This window comes from Antennarius striatus, chromosome 22, assembly GCF_040054535.1.
Source record: "Antennarius striatus isolate MH-2024 chromosome 22, ASM4005453v1, whole genome shotgun sequence".
Taxonomy (NCBI): Eukaryota; Metazoa; Chordata; class Actinopteri; order Lophiiformes; family Antennariidae; genus Antennarius; species Antennarius striatus.
Window position 1 is genome coordinate 3954607 of NC_090797.1, and position 27964 is coordinate 3982570.

Genomic DNA, 27964 nt, shown 5'->3' on the forward strand with positions numbered 1-27964 from the left:
TGTTATCACAGAGACGGCACACTCTGAGCGTGCTCTGCTCGCTCCTCAAGAACGATGTGCCTTCTGGTTGAGTTAAACTGAAATCAATGCAGGCCATACTGTTTTATTTTAATTCCCTGCATGTCAGACAGGACAGATGATTCATTTTGTATTGATGGAAGAAGCTTGAAAATATTTCCATTACTTAATGGGGAATTACTAGTGCTTCCCAGCATTTACTCAGTTTCTCTCAAAAGAATTTTAGGTCAACAGGTTTGCACTATTATTACCCACACCAAGCAGTTTTCACGAGTGTCCCATGAGATATTCTGAGAACTGTGTTGTTTTTTTAACCATCTGTTAAATACTGTATAAACTACCAGATTTTGGATTTTGGACTTTATTGGAATGTCGGGGGACATGAAACTATAAAATGTTGGTGTAAATTTAGAAAAAAAAAGAAGCAGAGTCATGAATAAGTTTTCAAAAATAATTTGTAAAATAGGTTGTTTTTCTTTTCAGAAAAATTAAACCTGTTTATGTCTATTTAAGAACTATACCATTCATCCATCCAGTATCTTGTAGACGAGATTATCGTAATCGTCTCATTTTTCGTCGCTTTTCCGCCGTGGGAATCACGGGTGTGCTGGAGTCTACCTTTTGCAAAAGGTAGGGTACACCCAAGATAAGACGCCAGCTCTTCGCAGGGTTCTAGGAATATACCTGTCAATAATAATTATTTAATATTTATTTAAGCATCCGTGAAATATAAACAAAGTAGTGTGAAGTATAAAGTTTACCAAAGTGCCAAAGACTGCACAAATAACTAATTATAGATGCTGTTACGTTTATTGCTTGTCTATTAATAGTCTTTATAGGATTGCTGGTGGCTGAGGTAAACGTCTGTCAGCAAGTAACACGCTGGCGTGTGTTCAGGAATTACATACATGTAAGAATTTCAAGTTCAACTTAACTGCATCCCATCTGAGAGGCCGTTTCTCCACATTGTTTCTGCATACTTGCTTCGGTTGTTCTCCCTGAGGTTCGACTGCATCTCAATGACAACTTAACACAGGCTGAGTACAGAACACTCAGATGTGTCTCTGATGATGACCAGTGTTAATGGTGTAGTGTCTGATGGGGATATCTAGTGTCTGACTTTGAGTTCCTTTGTTGAGGACAGCAACACAACAGCTGGTGCTTTGTGTACACAAAGGATTATAGCAATATTACTCTCATATAGTTAAATACAAGCCATAAAAAAGTAACATGCTCAATACTTCAGCATGAAAAGACTTCCTCCAACTACGAATAGTGTTTTCTGTTGTCTAACTGATGTTTCTTATGGACTCTACAAATGTGTCATCAGCGTCACAACTACACCAATTTATCCAGTATCAGTACATTAATTTACAAGACAATTTATTTTAATAGAAAACATTTATTCTTTTTCTTTTACAAGACATGCATTAATTATCAAATACTTCAGATGTAAAAACGCCCTTGTCTTCTAATTTTTACATAGTGCAAAATAACGCAAAGAATGTAATTGAAATACTAAAACAACAGGTATGAGACAGACCTCATGCAATGTCAGCTGGACCAGCGAGTCGTGAAAATGATCTCATGAGCTCCATCTCATCTTTACATCCCAGTAATTTAATTGATGCACATCAAGGGTTTGTTTCTAGTGATTCATGGAGCACGTGCTGATTTACATGAATTACAGACACAAAAGCCACCTTATGCGGACGGAGGATGCAGCCTGTGGGAAAAACGGAAAACAAGATGTTCCCAGATGCTTTTATGGCCTCGGACGATTCCTTAAATTAGCAAAGTCATAAGCTCTAAGTGGCAGAAAAACCTCTTTGTTAATGACTTCATTTCTGAAATATTATTTGTCCAGCTACTCTCAGCAGCTCAGGGATGACAAGAAAAAGAGGCACACAATATCTACAGCATGTATAAGAAGATGTACCTGCCATTATTCTGGTACCAATGAATGAATGTTACAGTCATGTCCTTGCATAAAGGACACAATTCACCAAACTACTGATTCAGAGAGCAGCTGGGCTAGCTTATATACAGCAAAAATAAACACGAGAAAACAATACTGGACGTCTTCAGATCGAACCAAAAGCAAACACTGATGGATGTTAAAGATTCTTCCAGTGCATATTTCACAGTAGTCTTAAACATATATACAAGATCTGTTTGTGACATTTTAAAAGAGCCAATTTTAGCCACGTTGATCAATTTTGACAGACAAGCCCTTATGAAGCCCTTACAGCCAATTCCACTGAGGACTGACCATGCTTTTATTCTCATTCTTAAACAGATTTACCAATCATCATAAGTAGATTTCTTTTGAGTCTCAATCTCCGAGATTCAATTCACAAAGTCGTGGTCATAAGGAGCAAATCTATCTTTAGCAAATATGATGTAACAATTCATATTGAGATTTACAGCTGATGTCAAGTCGCTCTCAGGCCTCTCTCCTCTCAGGGAAGATATTCAGCCCCAGCTCCACCAGTGCTCCCAGTAACATGGTCCAGAGTGGTATGCACACAAATGTCAGCTTCACATCCGCCAGCTTGTCCAGCTTGGCGCACAGCGTCAGGCAGAAGCCCAGTTTGAGCAGCATGGCTGTCAGATACCAGGCTCTGAGACGCAGGTCCGGGGAGCCGTTGCGTGGGTCGTAACCAGGCTTGCAATGCCCAGCCATCTTGATGGCGAGCATGAGGATGAGGATGCCATCGAAGACCCAGACGGGGAGGAAGATGAGGAACCAATTCCACTGTACCTATAAAGGAACAGCGGGAGAATGCCATGTCATTTTATATCATGGGTAAGTAGATAATAATGAATTAAATATATGCAAAACAGTAAGTTAACATTTACAGATGTTTAGTATCTTGATTTAGCAGAATGACCCCTACCTTTCCGTCCAGTTTGAGTACCAACATGATGAGGAAGACCAGGGTGAAGACCCAGGTCAACAAAACCCTCTGAGCCAGAGACATCCCACCGATCGCGGACAGGTTTGATGAGGAAACCAGGAAGCAGATGCTGGAGACAACAACCAATCAGGCGCTTTTATAATAGATATTAAAGACTGATGTCACTGCCATAAGGAAACCGACATGTAAGATAAAACAGCAAAGATGAAACAGCTGCTAATGCCAGTGGAAAACGTGGCATTGTTGTTAATATGAAGCAACAACAGCTGGAGACAAACCTGTCATTTCCCCTATTTGTTTGTTAGCTCATGCTAAAGTGACAGCTAGCATTCTTGGATCAATAGCGTTCGTATTTAGTGTTTTAAAGACGTCCAAATCCGACTTACTTTCACTGTATTTTTAAACCGCTGTCCACCATGTTCGTCCCTCCTTCCGCTAAATCCGCCACAAATATTCACAATTATTCGACATAATTATTGACAGAGGTGCCCATTCTCGATAACAAGCTGTCTCCGGTCCGTTATCTCTGTCTGCCCCGCCCACCTCCGAAGCCTATTGGTCCTAGTTTTGCAACGTCACGTTCCTTTTAAGTCCGTCATCCCTGGAAGCTAAACCGTAATACTTTTATAAATGCGCGACCTCATTGTAAGTTTTCCCTGTAGTGAATTGTACTGTCCACTAGAGGTGAGTAAAGCTCTTTCTGTTACGATCAAAAACCGTATTTGAATTCGATTTAAAGAGGAGCCACAACAAATGGTGACATTTCGCCTTTACATAACCCCACTTTTTGTGAATATGAGTGAGTCGTGGATCCCATTCGGTTGCCATCGTCAAAAACGTTGGTTCCAAAATACACCTGCGCGTTTATGCGGTGGTTTACGGGCCGGAGCCGAAGTTGTATTTTTACAGTGCGAGACAGAAAAGCTTCTGCTTCAAACAGCGCCGAGGCAAGACGCTCAGCATCTCCCGTCAGGTTGGTCTAACTCCCGAACGGCTCTGGTCGCAGTGTTGAGCGCCCGGGATTTGAGTGCGTGAAGCGAACCCGGAGCAGCCATCGCTGTCAAGGAGGTAGGACTGAGGGGCTTGCGCGGCGTGTTGGAGCTGCAAGTGAAGAATTTGAGGGTCAGCTGTGAGGGCTCTTTGTGCCTGCCGCCGGCAGCTTAGCTAACTATGTAGCATGATGCGAGCTAGCAGGAGAAGGAGGAGGAGGACAGACGAAAGTGAAGTGAACCGTGAAGACTGAAAACACTGCCCTAATGTAGAGGAGGAGAGGCTAGCTTCAGAATTAGCTGCTCATTAACTCGTTTATAGTGCTACACAGGTCGTGTCCTTGTATGGAGTGAAAACAGCTAAACGATTTTCCCGCTGTGAGCTTCACGGCTGAAATATTAATGACGTAGGTGACAATAACGTCCATAGAAGAAGAGGACACACTGCATCCTTTACTTTCTCCCCATAAAGTCATTATATTAGGATTTAATCTGGGTTTTTTTCCTATTCCAAACATCTTGACCATTCCACTTTATATATCTGTTGATGCAGCTGATCACACTTTTTACAAAAGGGAGTGTGTTGATTTATTTAACAAATAAATAATTAGTATTTTCAAGTGAAATCCCATTTTTCCACGAGTTTTCCCATCTCTCTACAACCTCTGTCAGGATTTAGGTGCTTTTACTGCCTTGGCTAAAGAAATTTCAGTGGTAAAACCTGCTTAACAGATGGACTTGACATATATTTACATGATTATATGTTCTACCAGCTGAGTCAGTCTCTTTTATTTCCATTTAGCTATATCCAAAATCAAATCTGTAACTTTGTAACCATAATTTAAAATGAACCATAAGTTTTTTTTAAAAAAGAAAAGAAAATTAATTTAAAAATAAAAAGAGAATTTTATTGATAATCCATCCAATAATCTCCGTGTCAGAAGTGGAAATAGTGCAGAAACTTAAAGTGGCCTCTTCAAAAAGCTTTTCTGTGCACCCACACTCAGTTTTATTTTGAATGAAGCTAGAATACATGAATCTATTCCATTGTTTTTCATCACATTGTGTGATTTCTCTGCCCATCATGTCCCCTGAGCAGAAACCATCACAGACTTTAGCAAACGGTCAAGCTCACACTTTGGTAGGCCGTCTGATTATCCAGCATGGTTTTGCCAGCCAGCCAGTCTGTCTTTTCCATGGTCAGACTAATGCTGTCATTGCTCAACCCGAGTTTCCATTGCAATCCTAAAGTGACCCATAAATTTGCCTTTCTCGCTACTTTGGCAGAGTCCTGCGAGAGTCCACAACGTTAATATCCAACATGGAGTGCCTGGATAAACCTTTCAAAGCAACATGAAATATGAATTCCTTGTAAAAGTCCGTGCAGGCTGGTCAAGAGGAACAAATCTGGCTTTATTGGAGTTATAAATCCTGTTATAAAACACCGACGTCAGCAGAACTGACCAACTGCAGTATCATCTTTATCTGCAGCAGTGAGATTAAACTGTTTTGACTATATCCAATGTAATTTTAATTCACCTGCAGGCAGTCAGGTGTGTGGAGAGACACGTGTGTCAGCGCTGTGTAAGCTGGAAGGCTGTATTTTATTATTTTCACAAAACTAATTGCCTTGTGATGACAAAACTATCTGTATTTTACATTTAAATCGGTCCATGACATTCACGGTTTAACTCTCAGCCAGAGATGCCAGAGTTGTCACCTGCTGCTGCTTTTCAAGGTGACAAAAAGAACCTTGGAGGTGTCCTTTAGCAAGGCACTTGAACAATATTCAGCTACCTGTGGCTGTTTGCAGGTATTTTTATATTTTTGTTACATGCTCACGGACAGGAAATGAGCAGCAAAATCTCTGTTGCTATGTGCAGCATGTAGACAAGACCGATGTTGTGTCACAGCCACCCGGGACTCTCCGAGTACACACCTAGGCACACTGGGAGTGGGGCTACATACCTTGCAAGCCGTGTGTGACGTTGATTTATTGTCGGGTTTTTTGGCAATGTTAATGAACTTGAGGTCAGTCAGTTGTTTGTGGTGTCTTTTTATTTGCATATTCAGTTGAAAAAGTCAACTGAGGTTGAAGGGAAAGCCGTGTGTGTGTGTCATTGTTGCGTCCACAGGCTCAGACTGCTGCCTGTCGTCCGACCAGTGTGTTCCTTTTTATATTCCATGACACCATCTGTCTTTCCTTCTTTTCTTTCCCTCTCTTCCTCACGTCGTCTGCCTCTCTGAGGAGGTCGCCAGGGATGCGGCGTGTTTTTGTGCAGCTTTAATCTGCCCACTGTAGCTGGTTACATCATCAGCTGCAATGGCGTTGCATCACACAGCAGACTGTCACATCATCTGTTGTTAGAGCAGCGTAATTCACCTGTGGGACGGCCGCGGAAATGTAGAGAGGTTGCAGAGAAAGGTCAAGTGGCTTTCTGCTGAAGCGCCACACCAGGAGCTTTAACGGCATCATAGATGAGAGGTTGTGTTAATAACAAGGATGATGTTGTTAGGAGGAGACGTTTCTGTCCCAGTTTTGAAGCTTTTCAAATGAGGTGTTTCAGACGAGACGGGACGTCAGCAACGGGTTTCGCTCTGCAGCTGTTTTCAAACAGCAAATATGAATTATCTCTATCATCCTTTGATTGTCGCAAAGATGAATAATCATTCACTGATTCCTGATTTCATTTTTACACACCGTCTCACCGGGACACATGCACGGAGTGGATGGTGTCAGCAACACCTGACAGTTGTTGGAACCTCTAATCAGGTCTTGAGACATATTTTTGTCCCCATTCGTGGGATTAAATCGATTTTCCATTTTAGGAGCTCTACATGTCAGTCTCAGATCGGACGCTGTGCCTTCACCCTCTTATGCTAATGCCCATGTGTTTTGACATTATGACAGGTTTATCTGTTGGCTGTTGATATGAGAAACACCGCTGTCACGTGACTTGCTAATCATTTAGCGGAGTGTGTGACTCACACCTGCGAGGCTGAGTTCATGCCTGAGCGGAGATGCTTCGGGGGGGAGGGGGGTTATGAAGATGAGGGCCGGTCTCCTGACTCCAAACTAGTTGGCCGCTGGGATCCTGTATTCCTCGTGATAATTCATGGAGCGTGTGGTCCTGTGTGTGTGTGTGGTCATGGGATAAATACTGTGTTATTTTTGTAAGGCTTTCTGTGCACAACAGCAAAATGAAGTGGGGCTGTATTGTTTTTTCAGTACCTTTTTGCTTATATTGTTGTTTGTTTGGAGCAAAGATTTTAGTTTAGTGTCATGGATTTGCCTTGGATGAGTTTCCTCGAAATTTAACAAGTTCTATATAAAAAGCATATCTATACCATATATAGTTAGTTAGTTTTGAACTAACTAGGTTTTTACCTAACTAACTAGTTCTGGAATTATTATTTAACATAAAAAGTGTTTTTATGTTTTTTTGAATTATTTATGCTTATTGTTAGTGTTTACTCTGTATGTTTGCACTTTTATACCAATCCTGCTTTATGTGCTTTCAGTTGCACCTTGGGGACAAATAAAGTTTTTTGAAATGGATTTGAATTTGAATATACCAACTATGACTTTATATGAATATATCTAGTAACTTTATATTAATAGACAATAAATTTACATTAATAACTAATCATTTTATATTAATAACTAATACAGTAATTTTCTGTAGTGTCATGCAGCCATGTTAAAATTAGACTTCAGCTGACTGTATAAGAGCGTGAGTGCACTCACACACACACACACACACACAGAGCTGTTGCTTTCAGTCTCAATCGTGATCATCCAGGCCTCCACCTTAACCCTCTGTCTCTCTTTTGCTTTTCCAGTTTAAGCCGTGAAGACCAAACGCCAGTTGTCTGAAGAACCTGACCAGAGGTGAGTCACCACACATACACACACACACACACACACACACACACACACACACACACACACACACACCAGTGACCTTGCACAGGCAGTACAGTAGTTCATGAGAGCTGCTCATTATGTTTGGAGAATGTGAAAAAAGACGGACTTCCCCTCTGAGGAGAGAACGCTTGCATGGTTTTTGTGTGTGTGTGTGTGTGTGTGTGTGTGTGTGTGTGTGTGTGTGTGTGTGTGTGTGTGTGTGTGTGTGCTGAAGTGAAGCTGCTTTACAGTCAGCAGTAGTCTATATTTGTGCGATTCGTCTGTGGCCGATGGTTTCCTGTCCAACAAACTCCTACAGCAAATATTCTTCATCTTCTTAAAGATAATTTGTCTGTTTTCACACGTTCAATAAAAAAATGAAAACTAATATTGGACTCAAATGTGAGATGATGAGTTCAGAATAGACTCTTGTCCTCACAGCAGCTCCACAGAAAGATTCTTGATGGACATTTTATATAGAACTCCTCACCTCAGGCTACAATGGAATATTAATGCTGGGAGCCAAATCACAGAGGAAAGGGAATGTTTATTGTTCGAGTAAAGACAAAGTGCACTTCAGGTTTTATTGTTCATTACATAATGATAAAGGTCATTTTGTCTTCCTCTTGACAGATGATTACAGCCTGAGTTTGTTTTGAATTTACGGTTTTCTCTCATGCAGTTTTAGCCCTTCCACACTGTTGAGTTTTCTCAAAATTGCCGATTTTGAAGTTGCGGCTAGGATTTTTTCCTTCCCTGCCTTTCGATCATAGAATAGCACTAAATTTCACTGCCAAGATCATCTTGATTGAATGAACCGTTTTATGTATGTTGTCTTATCAGTCTCCGCAATAAAAAATAAGTAATTTCTGTAGGGTTTGTCGCTGTACAATCGATTGTAGGTCAAGCGTAGCATCTTGTGATGCGACCTGAGACGTCAGGGATTCACCTTACGTGACAGAAAACACGATCCCTGTCCCGCCGTCACCCCTCTGGTTCCACGCTCACTAACGGAATCCCACCCGACGCCTTCGACCCCTCGGCATCAACCGAGCCGCATCTTGTTTCGCCACAGGCGTCCGACCGCACGCAAACTTACTTTAAACGCACACACGTGTCCCCCTCCAGCCCGGCTCAGGGTTGTAACCTGCACCCTTAATGAAATAGAGAGCACCCGGAGAGGGACGCAGCAGCTACAGTTACACATCACGAGTTACTGGACTCGTGAGGGAAGTAGATCAGCAGTGTGTTCAAATCTTTCTATCCTCCTAAATTACTGTCCTATTTTGGAATTAGATACAGATCGATGCCAGAGGAGTTTTGCGTCATGTTCAGTTTCCAACTGAACTTTCCTGACCACCATGCCTTTTTGAGGCCATATAATTACCGTGGATTAAGTGAAATTTGCCTTAAAATAACTCGGCTAACTATTAGATGTTTTTGGGTCAAATAGAAAGCAAATATATATCATAAATGTGTGTTAGTAGTGCTAATTCTAATTAATGAAGAAAACAGCCTGGTCTTAGCTTGTAGAATATTAATTTAGCTCAGTGACAACCTGAATTTTTTGGGGAAATTGTTTCCCTAGTAAAAAAGAGAGGGGATATAAAAGATTAATGAAGTTATGAGGTTCTTAACTTGGAATGAAGTGAAGAGAGGGGAGCACGTTGTGTGACCAATTACATAAAATGTTGGTGGAAGCCTCATATAATTATCATCACAGCAAATACATGATCGCCACACGGACCCGTTTAAATGAGACACACACTCCTAATGACGTTGAACACACTCGCCACACCCTGACTCTCAACGCTCGCTTTCCTCGTCTGATTTTGGCGTGAGCTGGCAGAATTTCTGTAAGGCCACAAATACAGACACGCATTCATGATGGATGACTCAGTCTGCTCTGGATTCTACTGACTACCAGCATTTGTTGTGTGTTTTTTTGACTCACTTACAGTGTTGTATTTGTTAATTCATAAATTGAACCATAAGGACAGTTACTGTTACCCAATCTGTTGTTGTTAAGAGTTGATTTTCTTTAATGTATTATGTTTATTCCAATCTTTTTCTTTAATTCTTATTATTTCTAACAAACTGGGTTATGTTTTTACCTAAAACAACAAATTTATCTCCATAAAATACACCTACAGCACCCACCCTACAGCACCCATTCATCCAATAAATAGCTGGACTGTGAAATACCTGAGATTTTTCAGACAAGAATGAACCACACATGAAGCATTAACAATAGCGGTCGACAGTGGAAAAACACATAAATGGCCAAACTTTGGATTCATCTCAAAAATTAGTTGTTTTTTTCCCAGCGTATCCAAAGGCAGCATGGAGGTTACTGGAAATCACCAGCAGTTGAACAATATTTGCTGAAGTGCTGTGCTTTCAGTAAAAAATTGGCCGTACTGAAGTATTTCCATTTGACCCCACTTCTTCTAAATAGTCTCCTACATCCAGAGAAACTTTTTTTTTCTTCTCATTATTTAATTGCTTTTTACGTCATCCTGTTTGTTTGGCAGCGTTCATGTTTTTCAGCTCGGACTCTTCATGTCCACGGAAAACTGTCTTTTGCAATATTGCTGATTTTAGATGTGGATTTCTCTAATCTAGAATTAAGTGTTTGTTTATGTGTGAAGTACACGATCTTCTTAGATAAATACATTTTTGAAATATGCTTGTATTAGCTGTGAAATGCCTCAAAGTTATAAAGTTTTTTCCCCCTGAGGTCAGGAATCCTTGACCTTTTGGGGTTTAGCTGTTCTCACAGGCGACTGATGCTGCACACATGTGACACAGAAACAAGCGTGTATGGCCTACATAGTACACTCTGTATCCTGCATGCTTTCTCTCTTTCGTTGGAAATGGGTCAGTCGAAATGGGCTTCTGGTTCGACATACTTGGCAAGCGTCTGCGTGTCTTTATCTGACGTTTTGCAGCCAGAAGGCAAAAAAGAATTTTTTTTTTACATATGATGCAAAATTCTTCAGAGGCTTTTCCACTGGGTGTGTGCGTGTGAAGAAACCTTGTCATGCTGAGATTCCTGCAAAATCTTTACCCGAGTGACGACAATTAGAAATATATGTAGCATGGGCTCATGGGAAAATGCAGACATGCCTGTTTTGGTTTCAAGACTACCGCTAAATGTGTGTCTGTGTTTGTGTATAGGCGTTGTTCCCTAAATACCCTGTAGCAAACCACGGCGTATTTTATGAACGCTGAATGTGTGGTTTTGGGGAAAAAAGTTTTGTTAGGAAAGAACTTGGGAGTCTATTTGTTCTTGTTATGTTTTCCATAAATAACAAACCAGCAGTTTGCAGCTAATCCCATGAAACCGCATCTGCGAGCAGAATGTCTCTTTGGTGTGTCTCTCTGCTGTGATGGAGGGATTTTCGGGTCTTTAACAGGGAGAATATGCCTGTTTTTCTTATCTCTGAATGAGGAGACCCTGAAAGTCAAAAACACCACTAATGATCGGGTGGTGTTGTCTCTCTCTTGCTAAATGTCTGTCTCTATTATCTCTGTCATGCTTACCATTCTTGTTTTGTGGTTGCACAATCGAGAAAAAAGCCCTGCAGTAATTGGACACCGATGCGTTTCTGTTGGTGGACGATGATGTCGGGCCGAGAGCAAAAATACGTCGTGAGACGTTTTAAATTGCAGACAGACAGGATGAAAATCTACAACTGCAGTTTGTGTGGGTTTTGTTCTGTTCGAGAAGATAAACTTTAAGAGGAAACAGTCGCAAACCTGTTATGAATTATTCATCTCATCAAAAATTAATCTGTGTTTTCCCATATAAAGGAATTAAAACTATTTTTGTACAAAAGTCCTCTTATTTGTATTCCATATGAATAAGTTTGGACGTTTATGCATCTGTAGAATTTGTCTTGTGTCCTAGAATGACGTCATTGATCTTTGCTCACTTGAAATGATTAAAAAGCTGACCTTTTTTAAAAAAATTTCATGCAAAGCAAAAAAGAAAAGAAGTGAAAGTCTTCCTCTAGCTTTTTTTACACAAGTCAATTTTTTACTCACCCATTCATTATTCATCTCCATCACCGCTTCTCTGAGCATCGATGTGCCCTTTACTGACACTGTAACCCAAATCACGCATGCAAACACATTATGTCCAGCAAACTACTCTAATACACTTCTACTAAATTTAAATCGAACTTTATTTGTGTCTGGAGCAGAAGACAACTACATGATTTATTCTGTGTGCCAGGAATAGAACGACTCGCCTTTGAACGATGGAGGGAGGAGTGATGTTTGTAATCGTAGACTTTCTTCCTGTTGCTATAAATGTCTCTTGCCATGTTGGGCCAAAGTATGCACACTAACTAAATCGCACGCACACACACACACACACACACACACACACACACACAAAAAGAACGTTAACAAACGCCTGAGGCCTTGATGTCCTGTGAAGCCCACTTCCTTGCAGTTTGTCAGCTAGCGGTTTGTATATTTATATACGAGGGTCGCTAAATGCTACTAGCAGACTTGTCGGATTTGCACAGAACCTGTTCCCCACATTTTCTGCACACTTGGCTTTAAACGCGAGGACGTTGACCCGCACACACTCGAGCATTAACGCCTCCCCTTTTGTTTGATGCGTGGACTTTATTGCACGTATGAAGACTAGCGGCTTGACTGCTGTTAGAGTAGCTGTGGAGTGACTCATGAACGGTTCGTTTACTGTAGAGAGTCATCAATTGACTCAGCACATGGCTTCTATATTTCCTTTTTTTGGGGTGGGGAGAAAAATTCACTTGAAATGCTTCAGGGCTGGACCTTCTTGCAGACAGAGGCAAGTCTTCGCTTGCTAAGCCACGATGGCTCATTTTCTTAAGGTAGAGGTTGAAAGTCGACAGGAATTTGCACCATTATTTCAGAAACTAAAAAATGTGACTTTGTGATATTTTATTTGACTGTTATTTCCTGAAACTAAGAGAAAATGGAAGGCCGACACAAGCCTCCTTCAACCTCCATCCGTCTGCTCTCTGGCTGCACTTATTAACCCGTTTAGAGCTCATATTGCCTCCATCACCAGGAGATCCTCCTTCACACTGACTGTGGGGCTTGATGTACATTCTGTAAGCCCCTTCTGAGTGTGTTCATGTGATTCACCGTGAATAACCAGCTCCAACCACCGCTGGTAGCAATAATCCCTTTCCCACCTCCACTGTGTTTGTTTCTGTTTACGGGTTTCCAGGGAGACGACGTGCAAATTTATTTTTTTTCGTGTGCGATTGGGTAAGATGCTGAAATTGTGTTTGCGTACTATCCAAAGAGGTGGGGCTAGTGATGCCTCAGACATTAATTCGGTTTATAACCACAAGCACTGGTGCGTATTCCACACCACACGTCTGGGGTGTTGTTGATGCCGTCCCCTCCCTCTCTACTTCACCTTTCCACCAGGTATATAGACCTCCCTCCTCCTCCCTCTCTCCCATCATTACCAGTCCCTTACAGTGCTGTCTGTCTCTCCTCTCTCTGTTTCCAGTCTAAGATGCCCTAGGCCAGGAGAACGGAAATGTAAATGGCTTCCAAAGTAAAAGATGCTGTGGTGTGGTACCAGAAAAAGGTAAGATGACCTACACTTCTTGCACGCTGAATGCTAAAGTCATCATTTCTGCATTGGTTTGTATTTTTTGCAGTTTGTTTGCTCTAAAGGTTTCATAATCCAAGAGACATTTTAAAAGCTTGCTGCATTTGTTCTTGCATATTTTATTACACCATTGCATCTTCTGGAAGTCAAATATTCCCTTTCTTGAGCTGTGGACTGTGCAGTTTATTTTTTTAATTTAATAAGCAGTCTGTTAACGTGTCAATTGCACCAAAGGATTCACATAGAAAGAGTACACATACAAGTGAAACCAAAGGAATCCCTTAAATTGTGGAAGAATAGAATAAATAAAATGAGTAGAGTATCATTAAAACATCCTAAGTGACCTTACATCGATTGGATGAATACATTCAGATTTAGAGCTTGAAAGTCAAACCTCGCATCATTCAAAAATGCTTTTATTCAATTCCTGTATTTCCTGCTATGGATTATTGATAAATAATAAAACAAGCATTCACATTTAGTTAATTTTTTTGTCCTGAAACAACTGCAGCCATAATTTATAAGGAGCTGTAAAAAGTTTTCTAGATGGTAGTAAAGCAACTAACTATGGAGTTGTCCCTGAATCCACTCAGTGATGTATTTTGCATGGCTGCACTCATCTATACGCAGATATTGATCCTCCTCCATTGATCCAGTCCAGCTTAACAAAATCGAACACATAAAGTCAGAAAAACTTCAGATATTTGAGAGCTGGAGTGTTTTTGATGACAGTACTTTGGCAGTGACCTCCTGTGCTGTCAGCAGCAGCAGCAGAACCGGGCCTTCGGGCTTCAGGCCGGTGTTGTGTGTCTTCTTGTTCCATGGTCTCAGATATCGGATCCTCCACTGGACCGGAGCGCCGCTCCCCCCCCCACCTGCACTTCTCATCTTACAGCCGTCTACCCCCTCACAAACCCACCCGTCTGTCACCCAGAACCCACCTGTCTGTCTGCTCATCTCTTCCACATCGGGCCACTTTCTTTTTTCCTCTTTCATCCCGCCATCGTGTCGTTTCTCCCTCTCCGATCTACAGATGAAGGCGTCACGATGAGCTGGAGCCCAGTTTCGCTGCAGATGACTCACATCTGCAGACATAAATTTAGTCTGCATGTGAAACATAGTTATTAGTAGAAAATAGCAGGTTTTCCCAGCTTTGACTGCTTATTTTCCTTCTTAAATGAGCTTAAATTTAATAACTGCTGTCGCTAAAAAGGTTTTAATACTCCAGACGTTATTCGAAGACACTGGATTGTAGATAAATCAGTGGTTTTTTTAGACTTTGTTTGTGCAGAAGCTCACCGGTGAGGACAGGCGCTGAGTCAAGAATAAGTGAAGTCATTTTTTAAGGAGCAGATCACGCCTGTGAGTCTTCCCTGAGGGCATTTTAAGCCCTGATGAGATGTTCTGTCTCGTCGTAACATAAAGGAGGGCTGTCAGCGACGTACTGTTTGAGTCACCTAGAATGACTTCAACCATCAAACCTGTGAGTCCAGAAGGGTAAAGGTGATAATTTAGAGCCATTATCTTTTCTCTGGTTTCGCTAGACAGGAGTGTGTGATTTGGTGTGAAGAAGACGCCTAAATCCTCAGATAAAAACTAACATTAGCTGCTGGAGAATATTAGGTGTTTTTAATGGGACTCTCACAAGCCCAAAGTTGGTTCCAAAAAGCACATCTCCCAGCAACAACATGGTAAAACACTTCGCAGGCTGTTTTTGCAGGTTTGATATTAAACACGCTTTTGTCGTGCACAATATGTGACATTTAAGAAGTTGGGCGCGATTGTTTTGGCGTTAATCCTCCAAACACGCTGTGGAAATCGGAGCCCCGTAAAACTGAACTGTCAGGGGATTAGCCTGAATGAAGACGACACCATTACTGGAAAAGACATTTATTTTTAAATGCTTTCACGAGCGTAAATGAACTCTGAATACCAGGAGAATGGATTGTCGAATGCTTTCTGTTGACTTTTGATTTGCACGTGTGAAACTAGGGATGGTGGAAATGCCATTTAGAAGAATCGTATTAGAATGCAACAAACAGCTTTGCCTTTGCAGACTTGAGGCTTTAACAGTCCGTGTATTTGTGGATGTGTGGTGTCTCCCTTCAAATAGACTCTGCTGTGTTTGTGATGCCCCCAACCCCCACCACCACCAAACCAGTAACATCATGGAGAAGCCTTCCAATCTATAAATGCCTCAGCTCCAGACAGACTTCCTTTTTTTTAAACGGCTGACACGTTCTGTTCCGTGTTACTAAGTGTAAAGCTGATTTCCAGGTGTTTGTAGCGTGTTGTTAATGTTAGATGTTTAATCCTTAAAAAAACAAAACAAAACTAATGTTTACCAGCTTTTATATGTGTCGGTGGGATCTCTGGAGATTTTAATGCAGAGTTAGCGACTGTTTATAGGAGATAAAACTGTGTTTACTGACATCAGGTTTATTGAGAATTGATTTTATTTATGAGCTGTTTGCACAAACTGAATTAGACAGTTTAAGCACTTCATTAGAAAATAAAATAAGTTTATCCCAAACTCTTTGTCTACTGTACTGAGTTTGCATATTTATCGTTAATAAAATAATTGTGAGTTGCAGAAAGTCGTGATTATGATCAGATGTTCTGTAAAACCAGCTGATTGGGAGCTGTAAATAGTAGACGATTAATTGATTATTCAACTGATAAGTGTGTTAGTGTGTTACACATACACACAAACACACACACACACACACACACACACACACACACACACACACACCTCACCCTCTACCCCACCTCAGATCAGAATCTATGTCTGTCACCCCTTCCATTGCAGAGGCAAGCATTATGTAACTTTGTCTCTCTCACACACACACACACACATCCTGTGTATCGCTTTCCCTCATCCCTCCATCTGTTGTCATGGTGACCCCAGCACTGCCATTGCGGTATGTTTTGTCACCCGTCTTCCGTTCTGGTGCTCCTTCTGCGCTCCGTTGGTCCGATGAATGAAAGTTGTGATTCCTGATTTTTTTAAGACGGAGGGAAGGTAAAAAAAAAGAGGCGGGTAGAGAAGATATGATGGTTTATTCCACTTCAGCTAATTTGTATTGAGGAGGAGGCGATCAGATGCAGAGATAGCGATACGAGGATGTGTGTGAGCCTTCAGGGATTAGCGGATTAGTGGCGTTGTCAGATCTCAGTTTCCTCATTACTCCACGATGCAACAAGAGATAAGTGTGTGTGAAAATTACACCTGTTTCTACGCTGTTTCTCTGTGTTCTAGGCCCGCTTGACCTCTGGCTGACCTCTGCACACACGCTGAACATTCTCTATAATCTGCGTGTGTGTGTATTTAATAGGTGAACTGAGGGAGAAAATTAGCTGTCAACTCGTGTCAGAGAGCACCTGTCACCTGTGTCCCGACCTTCACTTTTAATGGTCCGATCTGGGTGTTATCAGAAGGAACGCACTGGCCGCTCCGCCGGGGTGAGGCTGCTGCGCCCTGACCTCGGGGTGCGCTTGTTTTGTGCGTTTGTTTTTGTGTTTCCAGGTCAGACGGCTGGACAAAGTACAAATGTGTTTCATTCACATGGATCAGTCCTTCCCACACACACACACACACACACACACACACACACACACCTATCGATTGCAGTAACAGCTACCGGTTGGTTGTATTCATATGTCTAGAGTCAACCCCCCCACCCCACCCCCACCCCTCTCACATGCATGTGTGACAATTCTAAATACTGGCTGGACTGCTGGATCTTGCTGCCCGGGGCTTTTTTTAAACCGTCGTCCCTTTGGACCAGTTTCACTGGTTCTGAACGACAAATAAAATTTTAAAAAAAAGTAGACTTAGTGGTTAAAAGAAAAAAACAAAACACCGACAACAACAACAACCCTTCCAGGAAGAACATTGATCTGTCCAGCATCATCATCATCATCATGCTATTAATATTAGATGAGCTGAAAGGTTTCATGGTGTCTAGATGAACCTTTATTGCTCTGGATCGATAGTCTTCCTGATCGACTTCCTGTTGAGGAAACATCCGCAGTGCATTGAGGAACTCGCGCTCTGATTGGTCCGTCTCGTCTCTACAGACTCATCCATTCATCCTTCCTCTGTGTGTTTTTCTAGATTGGCGCCTATGATCAGCAGATATGGGAGAAATCAGTGGAGCAGCGAGAAATAAAGGTGAGTTTGTTTTTATTTACCCAACACACCCTTGTTTGTTTGTTTCTCCTTCTTTATTTATGCGGATTCATGTTTGCTTTTCACCCCCCCCCCCTTTTTCCCCCTTTTCATTCAGTTTTCTGTTACTGTCCAGTGTTATTTTTTTTTAACCCTTTGTTTTCTGCCCTCATGGCTGGGCATCACCTGCCTGTCTTTCCTCTCTCCATCTCATCCCTTCTTCTTCATGCATCTTTTCCTCCTTCTCTCTACAGTTTATTTCTCTGGTGAGTACACAGCAGAGGGGGGGTGGGCGTCCCTCTTGTTGTCCCACAGTGCACGCCTCTCACCCACGCTGTAGCCTGCTAGGCTGTGATTGGTTGGTTTGATGGCTCAGTCTAGTTGCCGTGTCAGATCCCGGTGTGTATATTAACCCCACGCTGTAGCAACACTGCTTTGTGATTGGCTGCAGGAAGAACACCCCCCCAAAAAAAACAAATACTAGTAGATGATGTGTGAACACACAGCTGGATTAGCGAGAGTCATGTGATCAGAGCGCGTGGTCAAAACAACACGTTGAAGGCCATCGTGATTGAGAGATTCAGACTAAACAAATGTTTATGGGGGGGGAGTAGACGTGATCAATTCAGGGAGGGGGGCACACCTCTGATGCTGCCTTCAGTGACATTGACGTTAATCGACTGTGTCTGGAGCGACGTTCAAGGTCTCTCCTCTTCCTCCCAATTTTAATGCCAGCTCGCATTTATCTTTTATCTTCATTCCTGTCCCGTAAACGGTGAGGAGTCTTTAATGAGCTCAAAGTCCACACACACACACACACACACACACACACACACACACATAATGCAACCTTGGCGCTTCATCTGTAAACTAATCTGTTTTCCAGAGTTTGTAGGCGAGGAAGAGTTTACCTTGGAATATAATGTGTATAAGATGCCCCCCCCCGCCCCGACCCCCTTCTTATGCTTAAATTATATTGTTTACAGACTCATAAAAATTCCGACAATAGTTCTCGTGGATCCAGAGGAAGTCGGCTCGTCTGTAAATCGTGCAGAAATCCTGTTTTTGATGTGTGCTTTGTTTTAAAGAAGTGGCAGCCGTTCCTTTATGTGATCAATTCTCTAGATGCAGACATTATGCTAATCAATCACACGGATGTTTTCAGTTCCTACGGGTCAGACCGGTCGGTTGTCACGGCAACATCGTAAGGGTAGTCCATAAAGATAGAAGTATATGGATAGATTATAGAGGACTCACTGCTACGGTAAATCTACTCCTAAGAGGAAGCTATCAGTCTGCGCACACACACACACACACACACACACACACACACTTGCTCTGGGTGTATTGGGTGATTGGTTGGTGATTTATTTGAAGATAAGGGCCTCCATCAAGCCTCTATCAGAACACAGACTGATAGCAGAACCTGTGTGTAAATATTACCAGTAACCAGATCATTGTTGTTGAAATGTGATCGCTTTGGAGCTCCAGAAATGTAACTTTATTCTTTACTTTAACTGAATGTCAACAAAAAAGTCCAAGAAATCACAAAATAATATTTAATGACGTGACTCATTATCTGTGTGTGTTAGCTGCTCATATGCTAACTGCACTCTGATCACATGTGTGTTTGCCCAGTGATTGTCAAGCTGCTCACCATAGTAACTCAGACTGTTGTATTTAATCTCTTTCTCACACACACACACACACACACACACACACACACACACACACACACACACACACACAGCTCTTAAATGTTCATATTTACCATTCCTCGTACATGTTAGTGTGAATTTTATGATTCAAGGTCGCTAAAGTTTTGGTGCAGTTTGTTGTCACAGCTGGCAGAGCCGACACACACACACACACACACACACACACACACACACACACACACACACACACACACACTGTGCAGTAAGAGGAAGTGACCAGGCACCACATGGAAGTGTTATTCCCGGGGTCGTGAACTGCCTCATGGAAGACCGCCGTGAAACGAAGCAGCTGCTTTTAAAGCATTCAGAGACGTTTTTTGCTGAATTCTTGAACGATTTTTTTTAAACATAAATTTAAATTCCCGCAGCTTGTAGCTGTGTGAGCCTGAAAGCACGGTGTGTGTTCACCAAGGTGCACGAGAATCCTCCCGTTGATGTGTGAGTGTGAAAATGTTCCTATAACGTCTGTGGCGCTGACTCGGGGTTTCTGATCTCGCCCTCCAGGGCTTGAGGAACAAGCCGAAGAAGACCGGACACGTCAAACCGGACCTCATCGACGTGGACTTGGTTAGAGGTAAGGACAAACTAGCTTCACTCGCTGTCACCGTTAGCCCTCGCTTGTTCTTCTCTCAATGGAAATATAATGATTCTGGATGAGGAGGAGGAGGGTGAACTAGGGAAGCCAGAGGAAGACGTGTACACAAAAAAGCTCCAGGTTTACTGAATGAGTGTTTCCTTTCCTCCCTTGCAGGTTCAGCGTTTGCCAAGGCCAAACCAGAGAGTCCGTGGACGTCGCTGACCAGGAAGGGCATCGTTAGAGTAGTCTTCTTCCCCTTCTTCTGCCGATGGTGGATCCAGGTCACCTCCAGAGCCATTTTTCTCTTGCTGCTCGCTCTCTACCTGCTGCAAGGTGAGCAGAAGGGTCAGCGTTAGCGCGACTCTAGCAAAACTGTGTTTAACGCACAATGTTTGAGGGTTTATGGGTTCTCCATCAGGTCTAAATCGTTTCTTAGATGATAGTGATATTGTAGTAAAAGCTGAATGGTTTCTATCTCTTAGTGGCGGCAGCGGTCCTTTACGTCATCATCCCTCAGCCTCATGGGATACCGGCCACCGAAGTGTTTGGAGCCATCTGGCTCATGCTGCTGCTGGGCACCGTCCACTGCCAGATCGTGTCCACCCGCACGCCGAAGCCGGCCTCCAGCAGCGGGGGGAAGAGACGCAGGTGAGAGAGGAGAGAGGACGAATCGACGTGTCTCTTGGAGCTGGATTGAATTTGCTCTTTGCTTTCCATGTTTTCAGGCAGCTTCTTTCACTAAAAAACAAAAACTTATAAAAGTGTTTTTATCCTGGAGATAAAGTCCATCATCAGACGTTTGTCGGGTTTAACTCTGGAACATCTTGTCTAGATGATCAACTTGAATCGTGTTTCAGACTATTCAAATGATGGATAAACAGGTTTAAGGACGCGTCTCCACGATAAATCTAATATCACTACTTTTAATGGATTCTCTTTGAAAGTAAACAGCGCTGCTTCACCTGCTGTGTCTTCGTAGTTTTTAGACTTTCAGTTTGTGATTTGCTGTCTGCTGATTTTAAGTCTGGAGGCTCAAATTGATGTCGACAATTTTCAGACTCTAAGGAAGAAAATTGGACCATGCCACAGATTTGGAGAGGGTTCTGGGAGGGTTGTTTTTTTTTTTTTTGGGGTGGTGAGGTTAAGGTTTTCACTCACTTCATGGTCAGCCTGGATTCTCTTTCACCGCTGTTTGAGTTTCTCTAAAAAAAAGAAAGAGGAATCTGTCCCAAGAAATTTCAAAAGTTTATGCGTTTTATTTCAAATTCAGTCACATTTAGTTCACATTCAGTTATATATCTTGATTTTTTTTAAATGAACCAAATGTTTATGGAGCAGTTCTGCAGATGTACTTGATATAGGTTGAAATGGGATAATTATTACGTCTTAATCTCTGATATTTTTTCCAATTTAACTCTCAACTAATTGCCTTTATTTATTTTTTACCATTTTATTCCATATACTTATATACCACTTATAAATTCTATGAATTCTTTAAATCCATTAATTTTATGTGAAATTGTGAAGCCGTTTTAATTTTTTTTTTTAATTTGAAAAACTACTTTAGCAAAATCACAACATAAATGATGTTTTTTATACAGTTTCTTTGTCTCATTTTGTGTCATTTAAATTGAGCATTTTTTTAAAAAATGGAGGACATGCAGCCAGGTGATCGTTGGACACTCGGCTGTATTTCCAGGTCTTTCCTAGTCTCCAGGTCGGCTCTCTAAGTCTCTCTCCATCCTTTTATTCTTTTCCACATTAAGGAAGTTGAGGAAAGCATCTCAGATGGAGGTGCATAGGGAAGGCGACGGGTCTAGCACTACCGATAACACACAGGAGGGGGCGCCACACTCCCACTCAGCCAGCACTACATACAGCCTGGGCACTCTCTTCCAAGATTTCTGGCATGATATCTGTAAAGCTGGGTGTGTATTTCATTTCTCATCTTCCTCAAACGAGATGACGTACAAAGACGAGGCTGGATTTCAGGGAGACGAACCCGATTCGGGTGACAAAACTAAAAATATTTACCGTCCCAATCTAGATTTTCATCATTAAGTTGAATTTGAAACTGAAACCCAGCCTCTCCTGAGATCTAACATGAGCTTCTTCAGCTGCAACATCCCTTCTTCTCATGGTGATGGAGGGAAACTTAAAGCTCGGCTGTTGATGCAGAGCGATAGAATCCATTTCTGTCGCCTGATTTCAGGGATTTTGCAGCTGATTGTGATTTGCATGATTTCAGCAATGTGAGACGAGGTTCTTGGTTGGAAAATAAGAACTGCCAATAAATCAAATCAAGGCTAAATTTTAAAAGTAAATGTAATCGGGATTTTATTGTAACACAAACGGCAGCTTCTTGATATTAACGTGTCCTGTTGGTCTAACAGCATGTTTGGTATTGCCTTGTTTTTAATCTGTCTCCACGTATACGTCTGTCTATCGATCTACTTCCCTTTTCCTGTTTTTTCCCCCTCCTCTTCTTCCTCCTCCTCCTCCCCCAGGTCTAAGAAGTCCAAGCTGTCCATCGACAAGTCGACAGAGACCGACAATGGTTATGTGTCGCTGGACGGCCGGGTGACCAATCGCAGCAGCGAGGAGGGGCTCCAGCTCCACGAGCAGCGATTTGATTCACTGAACAGGGCCGACGAGGCGTGCTGGACCTCCCACCTCAGGCCAATACACACTCACACGCCCCGCGGCTTGGGCCTGATGATGGCCGGTGGCAGTAAGGTGATCAATCACACCATAGATAGAAGTTATTGATTGATTTCAGCACACAAAAGTGTCCCTCGGGGGTTTATCTGATGCGTTTCGTTTCCTTAGGAGCCGGCGTCTGATGAGGCGTCCAGTGAAGAGGACCCCGATGCGTCCTACAGCGCCCTCCGCAGGGGGGTAGAGAGAATGAACAATGACTGTTTGCTCAGAAACCGCAAGAGCTCACACCATTACAAGAAACACTACGGAGTGGAGGTAACGGCGCGCTCAGATTAACGCCAGAGGAAGGTAGACCAGGGAAGGTAACGACCCCTCCCCCTTTTGTCTGTCAGGACGTCTCCAAGTCGGGCACCAGCTGCAGCTCCCGGTGCTCCAGCCTGAGGACCCACGACTCAGAGAGCACACGCCACGAGTCAGAGACGGAGGACTTGATGTGGGAAGACTTCCTGCACTGCGCCGAGTGCCGGTCGTCCTGCACCTCCGAGACGGGTGAGGAGACGAGACGACAACCCGATCGGACCGCGGGTGGGTTTTCATCACAAAACTAACACCATGACCCCTCCTGTTTGCAGAGGGAGAAGGAGGAGCGACCCCCGTGTGTCCTCCCGCCAAGAAAGAGTACAGAGATGACCCTTTCCATCAGGTCTGTGAAGCTGATTTTAGAGGAACCGTAAATAAAAAATTCAACTTTATTTCCATTGAGGAGTGGAGAACTAACTCCTCCCCCACTTAGGGTCACCTCCCCTGGCTGCACAGCGCCAACCCCGGGCTGGAGCGGGTGAGCGCCATCGTTTGGGAGGGAAACGAGTGTAAGAAGGCAGACATGTCCGTCCTGGAGATCAGCGGCATGATCATGAACAAAGTGAGTCGCTGAAGGGCGTCTCTCCCGCTCGCCGCTGTGCAACGAAGATGTTTGAACTAACAATGTCGTCCTCTTCCCTGCGCAGGTGAATCTTTACACTCCTGGTATCGGCTACCAGGTGTTTGGGAATCTCATCTCGGTGACACTCGGCCTCACTCCTTTCGCGTACAGGTAGGAAACGTCAGACATCATCGCATGAAAATGCGTAAAGTTTAAAAAAATGAATGGGAATGTTTGCGGTTTGACCTCCAGGCTGGCTCAGTACTGCGACTTGGATCAGGTGACCACGCTGTCGGCCAATGAGCTGCTCTCTGTGGTGCTCGGAGGCGGGTCCGGATCGGACGCCTTGGTCATCACCATGGTGACGCTCAGCTTCCTGGTGCGCGTTTGCCTTATATGGCTCTTCTTCTTCCTGCTCAGCGTGGCAGAGAGGACGTACAAACAGGTCAGGATCACAAGCTTTCGTCGATCTTTGTGGGGCTTTTGGTTCTGGTTAAATTCACGTGGTTTTCCTGCTGATGTTTCAGAGGTTGCTGTTTGCCAAACTGTTCGGTCACCTGACTTCAGTCCGAAGAGCCAGAAAGTCTGAAGTTCCTCATTTCAGACTGAAGAAAGTGCAGAACATCAAGATGTGGCTGTCGCTTCGCTCCTACCTCAAGGTGCGTCTCCGATAGCGACGCCCACTCACACGCAGCTGTGACCTACAGTTTCCTAACGCTTCTATAAATGAATGGATTGTTAATTTCGGAGCTGATTGAGTAACAACATGTGTGACTGTGTTTGCAGAGACGGGGTCCTCAGCGTTCTGTGGATGTCATCGTGTCGTCTGCCTTCCTGCTCACTCTGTCCGTCGTCTTCATCTGCTGCGCCCAGGTAGCGACCGCGAGTCGGAGCGTCATGGCCTCCGCCATTGATTCAATCAACTGATCAATTAATGAACATGCGTCTCCTCCTCCTTCTCCTCTTCTTCCTCCAGCTGCTGCACGTCCACGAGACCTTCCTGGACTGTCACTATAACTGGGAGCTGGTGATCTGGTGCTCCAGCCTGTCGCTGTTCCTCCTCAGGTTCGTCACCCTGGGCTCAGAAACCAGCAAGAAGTACAGCAACACCTCCATCCTGCTGACGGAACAGGTGTGTGTGTGTGTGTGTGTATGTGTGCAGACAGCAACACACTTAACAAGGAAACTCCCTCGCTGACCCTCCGTGTGTGCGTTTCACAGATCAACCTCTATCTGAAGATGGAGAAGAAGCCAAACAAGAAGGAGGAACTGACGCTGGTCAACAACGTCTTAAAACTGGCGACCAAACTACTCAAGGTGTCGCCGCCCGCTCGATGTGCAGCTCTGATGATCACCAGTCTGGATTCTCTGGCCTCCGGTTCTCGGTTTAACCCTCTTTCCTCCCATCTTCCAGGAGTTGGACACTCCTTTCCGGCTGTACGGCCTGACGATGAACCCTCTGCTCTACAACATCACCCAGGTGGTCATCCTGTCTGCCGTGTCGGGCGTCATATCCGACCTGTTAGGATTTAACCTGAAGGTAAGCGTGCGACTCGGTTGGTTTCACACTTGACAGATGTTTTGCTAATTCATCTCCAAATTCCTGTTCACAGCTGTGGAAGATCAAATCATGACAGTGAAGGAAGCGTCGTCGTCGACCATCGTTGTCACCGGCGGACCGATCGGTTTAACGGTCGACCGACTCACAGGCTGAGCGTCAGCCTCCACATATCAGAGTGCTTTGACCTTCAACGTTCCCACTTTGTGCAATTCACAAACTATTTATTTACCCACTCAGTGTTTTTACTTAGGGTTTTATTTGAATTTTAGTTTGTTTAACTTTGTGTTCTACGACACAAACTGAAGCTATTTTACCTGACAAGAGCAAGTGTTAGTATTATAAGTATAACTTATTTTGTTTAAAGTCATTGGTTTAAGTTCTCGGATGCATTTTTTTTTTTTTTTCAATGGTTCAGTTTTCACTCACAAAATTGAAGGCAGTGTTGAGAAGCCGATGGGGCAAAACAAAAGAAATCTGTTATATTTTTATGTTTTGTGTTTTGTTTGCGTAAAATGACATTTGTATTTATAAGTCGGACAAGTTTCAAACTGTTACATCATTCGAGCCCATTTTTAATTATTCACACGTTAGTCCTATGTTTATTCTGAGAACAAAGTTGTTGTTTTTTATACACATATGTATATGCATGTAAACCCTTAAAACTACAGTTAAGGTGATAAACATCTCAGCTGTGGCGAGTTGCAGAAAAAAGCACGAATAGATTAATGGTAAATTTGTAAATTTACAAAATTCTCTTATTTTAGTCAACATTGCAGTTACGCAGAACTGATTTACCTCATATCATCCGTTAAAAGATGCTGATCACTGACTTACCTGCTAAAATGTTTGACCTGGAGGGAAGAAAAATATCAGGTGACATCATCGATTTAGTGAAACAATCATTGATTCCTCAGAAAATACAGATTATGTATACATAGAGTGAAATAACCTTTTTGTTTGTTTGTTTGTTTTTTGACCCATATCGGTGGGGTTGACAGTATTTGCAGTCAATCAGAGGCATGTTCTCTCTGGGTCAGGGCGTTGCGTTCAGGTGTTTATTCGCCCCGCATGTAAAACGTTGATTGGTCGCTGCAGAAAGTTTCACACGGCCGTGAATGCAACATTTTTATACTCGTATTCATTCAAAAATGTCCTAAATATTTCTCTACCGCCTCCTATAACCCAAACTAGAAGTGTTTAGTGTAGAGAAAATAGTGACTTGAGGCGGAGTGGATGCAGGAAATTCCAGCTCTGATTGTTCCATCCTGAATATTTGAGCTCATCTGATTTAAAAAAAAAAAAAAGTGGGAAAATCAAGAGCTGGTATTTCCTGGTTGGTTAGCAGTTAAATATTCTGAATGTAACTCCAGTCGAAGCGACATCCTGATTATCTTCAAGCTCCTGAATTAAAAAACAAACAAAAAAACCCGTCACCGACCGTCTTCTTGATTCGTTCATCCGGGCCTCTGACCCCGTCAGAACACCTGAGCGCAGATGAAGACATGCACTTTAAAAAAAAAAAAAAACAGATTCAAATGGTTAAAAAAAAGAAGTTACGTCATGTTTCAATGTCCATATATTTCTTTTGTACCTCGCCTGCTTGGCTCCGTTACATGTTTGACAATTCACTCCTCTCCCCGGAGTCAAATCCTTCCATGGTACGTGAAGGTATCATGGTGACCGGAAGTGTCCTCAGTGTCGGTTCACGCGTTAGCACCTCTTGCTAAGTGAGGCTAACGCCGTTCGCAAACATGCTAGCATAATCATCTTCGGTGTGTTCGAGGAGGAAGACCAAAGTGCTTATTTTTCTGTCTTGTTTTTGTTTGTCAGCTGGGGATTTAAAAAAAAAAAAAAGAATGTATTTTTCAGAGTCACGCTTTAAGACCTGCGTCTTTACCTTCAACACGTTTTGTATTTTTGTTTCCTTGTTTTTTTTTTTTCTTCGTTCATCTGTGAAGGCGAGGATTTTATTTCTAAGGAAAGAAGTTTGAAGGTGATCTAGATGAAGACTCTCAGTCGTGATTCTGTTTTCAAAGAGTCTGAATATTTAGATTATTTTTTTTGGTCTGTCCACCAGGTCTGCATTTTTATAAGAAAAATAAAATTCTGTTGACTCACCAATTCTTTGTGTTGTTTTTTCTGATTTAAATGTTTTATTCAACTTAATTAGGAAATTCTCGTCATCCCACAATTTAATAATAAGTTATATGGAAATGGTAATTCAAAACAACCAGCTAATAGATTCTCTAGAGGAGAGACGTCATGGTTCAGCGATAAACAGATTAAGTGACAGAGTTTTTAAAAAAAACTTTATTGAAATACCGACATTTGAACATGAATAGAAATAAAAATAGACAGGAAAATTATTTCACAATAAATAAATTTAAACTTAATATAAAATAAAATAATTTGCTCTCTATAAAAAATATCTGTCCCAGGTTTAAGTCGGTTCCCAGATCCCTGCAAATGCCGAGCCGGTTGTGCGTCACTTGAAATCCGACTGTGCGGCGTTTTTGCGCGTTTTACCCCGAGGAGCGGAGCCGCCGGCTTCAACTGAAGCTCAGCCAGAACCAGCTGCATCTTCTCAAGGTAGGCAAATAATAGAATATAGCTGGATAGGTTTATTTGTTTTCATCCATTTACCAAATACTTTTTGTAGTATGTTTTCTTGGAAGATCCTCGGATCCTGTGAGTTATTGGGTAGATCACAGAAGCTCCTATTCAAACTGGTTCCTCCTGGCAAATCGTCCTCTGTGCCCTGAGGGGGGTTTCGCCAAAGCTGGGGAAATTGTGTCCAAGAAGAGGAATCGGCTTAAAGCTTTGACAGCGGAAAAACCATTGTTTTTAAATAAAAATTCACAAGAACCCCAAGTTGACCCAGGCGTAT

General features: G+C 42.7%; 2 protein-coding genes across 6 annotated transcripts; one reads left to right on the forward strand and one right to left on the reverse strand.

The window, feature by feature from the left end:
• Positions 1-1414: 1414 nt before the first annotated feature.
• On the reverse strand, positions 1415-3478 carry LOC137589084 (transmembrane protein 60-like). The gene is made up of 3 exons (XM_068306548.1): positions 3326-3478; positions 2919-3048; positions 1415-2782 (listed from the first exon to the last, which is right to left on the reverse strand). Exons 2-3 carry the CDS (start codon positions 3000-3002, stop codon positions 2465-2467), a joined length of 402 nt encoding a protein of 133 aa, XP_068162649.1. The 5' UTR covers positions 3003-3048; positions 3326-3478; the 3' UTR covers positions 1415-2464.
• Positions 3479-3859: 381 nt separating this feature from the next.
• LOC137589083 (protein PHTF2-like) lies at positions 3860-27104 on the forward strand. 5 transcript variants are annotated; one of them, XM_068306543.1, is made up of 22 exons: positions 3862-4007; positions 7772-7820; positions 13360-13440; positions 17585-17641; positions 17893-17904; positions 19861-19930; positions 20108-20266; positions 20416-20581; positions 21700-21861; positions 22441-22669; positions 22763-22909; positions 22987-23143; positions 23227-23297; positions 23388-23516; positions 23602-23687; positions 23769-23961; positions 24044-24175; positions 24303-24389; positions 24493-24648; positions 24738-24833; positions 24931-25056; positions 25130-27104. In XM_068306543.1, the coding sequence occupies exons 3-22, from the start codon at positions 13396-13398 to the stop codon at positions 25148-25150; spliced, it is 2301 nt and encodes a 766-aa protein (XP_068162644.1). In that variant the 5' UTR covers positions 3862-4007; positions 7772-7820; positions 13360-13395; the 3' UTR covers positions 25151-27104. The 5 variants fall into 5 exon arrangements, with proteins under 5 accessions (XP_068162648.1, XP_068162643.1, XP_068162644.1 ...); XM_068306542.1 differs by having other exon boundaries at positions 3861-4007; positions 24931-27104; XM_068306546.1 differs by lacking the exon at positions 17893-17904 and having other exon boundaries at positions 3863-4007.
• The last annotated feature ends 860 nt before the right edge of the window (positions 27105-27964 follow it).

What these genes read in the sequence shown, in the direction of transcription:
- LOC137589084 (XM_068306548.1), bottom strand. Translation starts at nt 3,002, where the DNA reads ATGTCTCTGGCTCAGAGGGTTTTGTTGACCTGGGTCTTCACCCTGGTC. An exon ending in TACTCAAACTGGACGGAAAG is followed by an intron (nt 2,783 to 2,918) that starts GTAGGGGTCATT and finishes GTTCCTTTATAG; the next exon opens with GTACAGTGGAATTGGTTCCT.
- LOC137589083 (XM_068306542.1), top strand. Translation starts at nt 13,396, where the DNA reads ATGGCTTCCAAAGTAAAAGATGCTGTGGTGTGGTACCAGAAAAAG. An exon ending in AGCGGGGGGAAGAGACGCAG is followed by an intron (nt 20,582 to 21,699) that starts GTGAGAGAGGAG and finishes TTCCACATTAAG; the next exon opens with GAAGTTGAGGAAAGCATCTC. An exon ending in CTCACTCCTTTCGCGTACAG is followed by an intron (nt 23,688 to 23,768) that starts GTAGGAAACGTC and finishes TTTGACCTCCAG; the next exon opens with GCTGGCTCAGTACTGCGACT.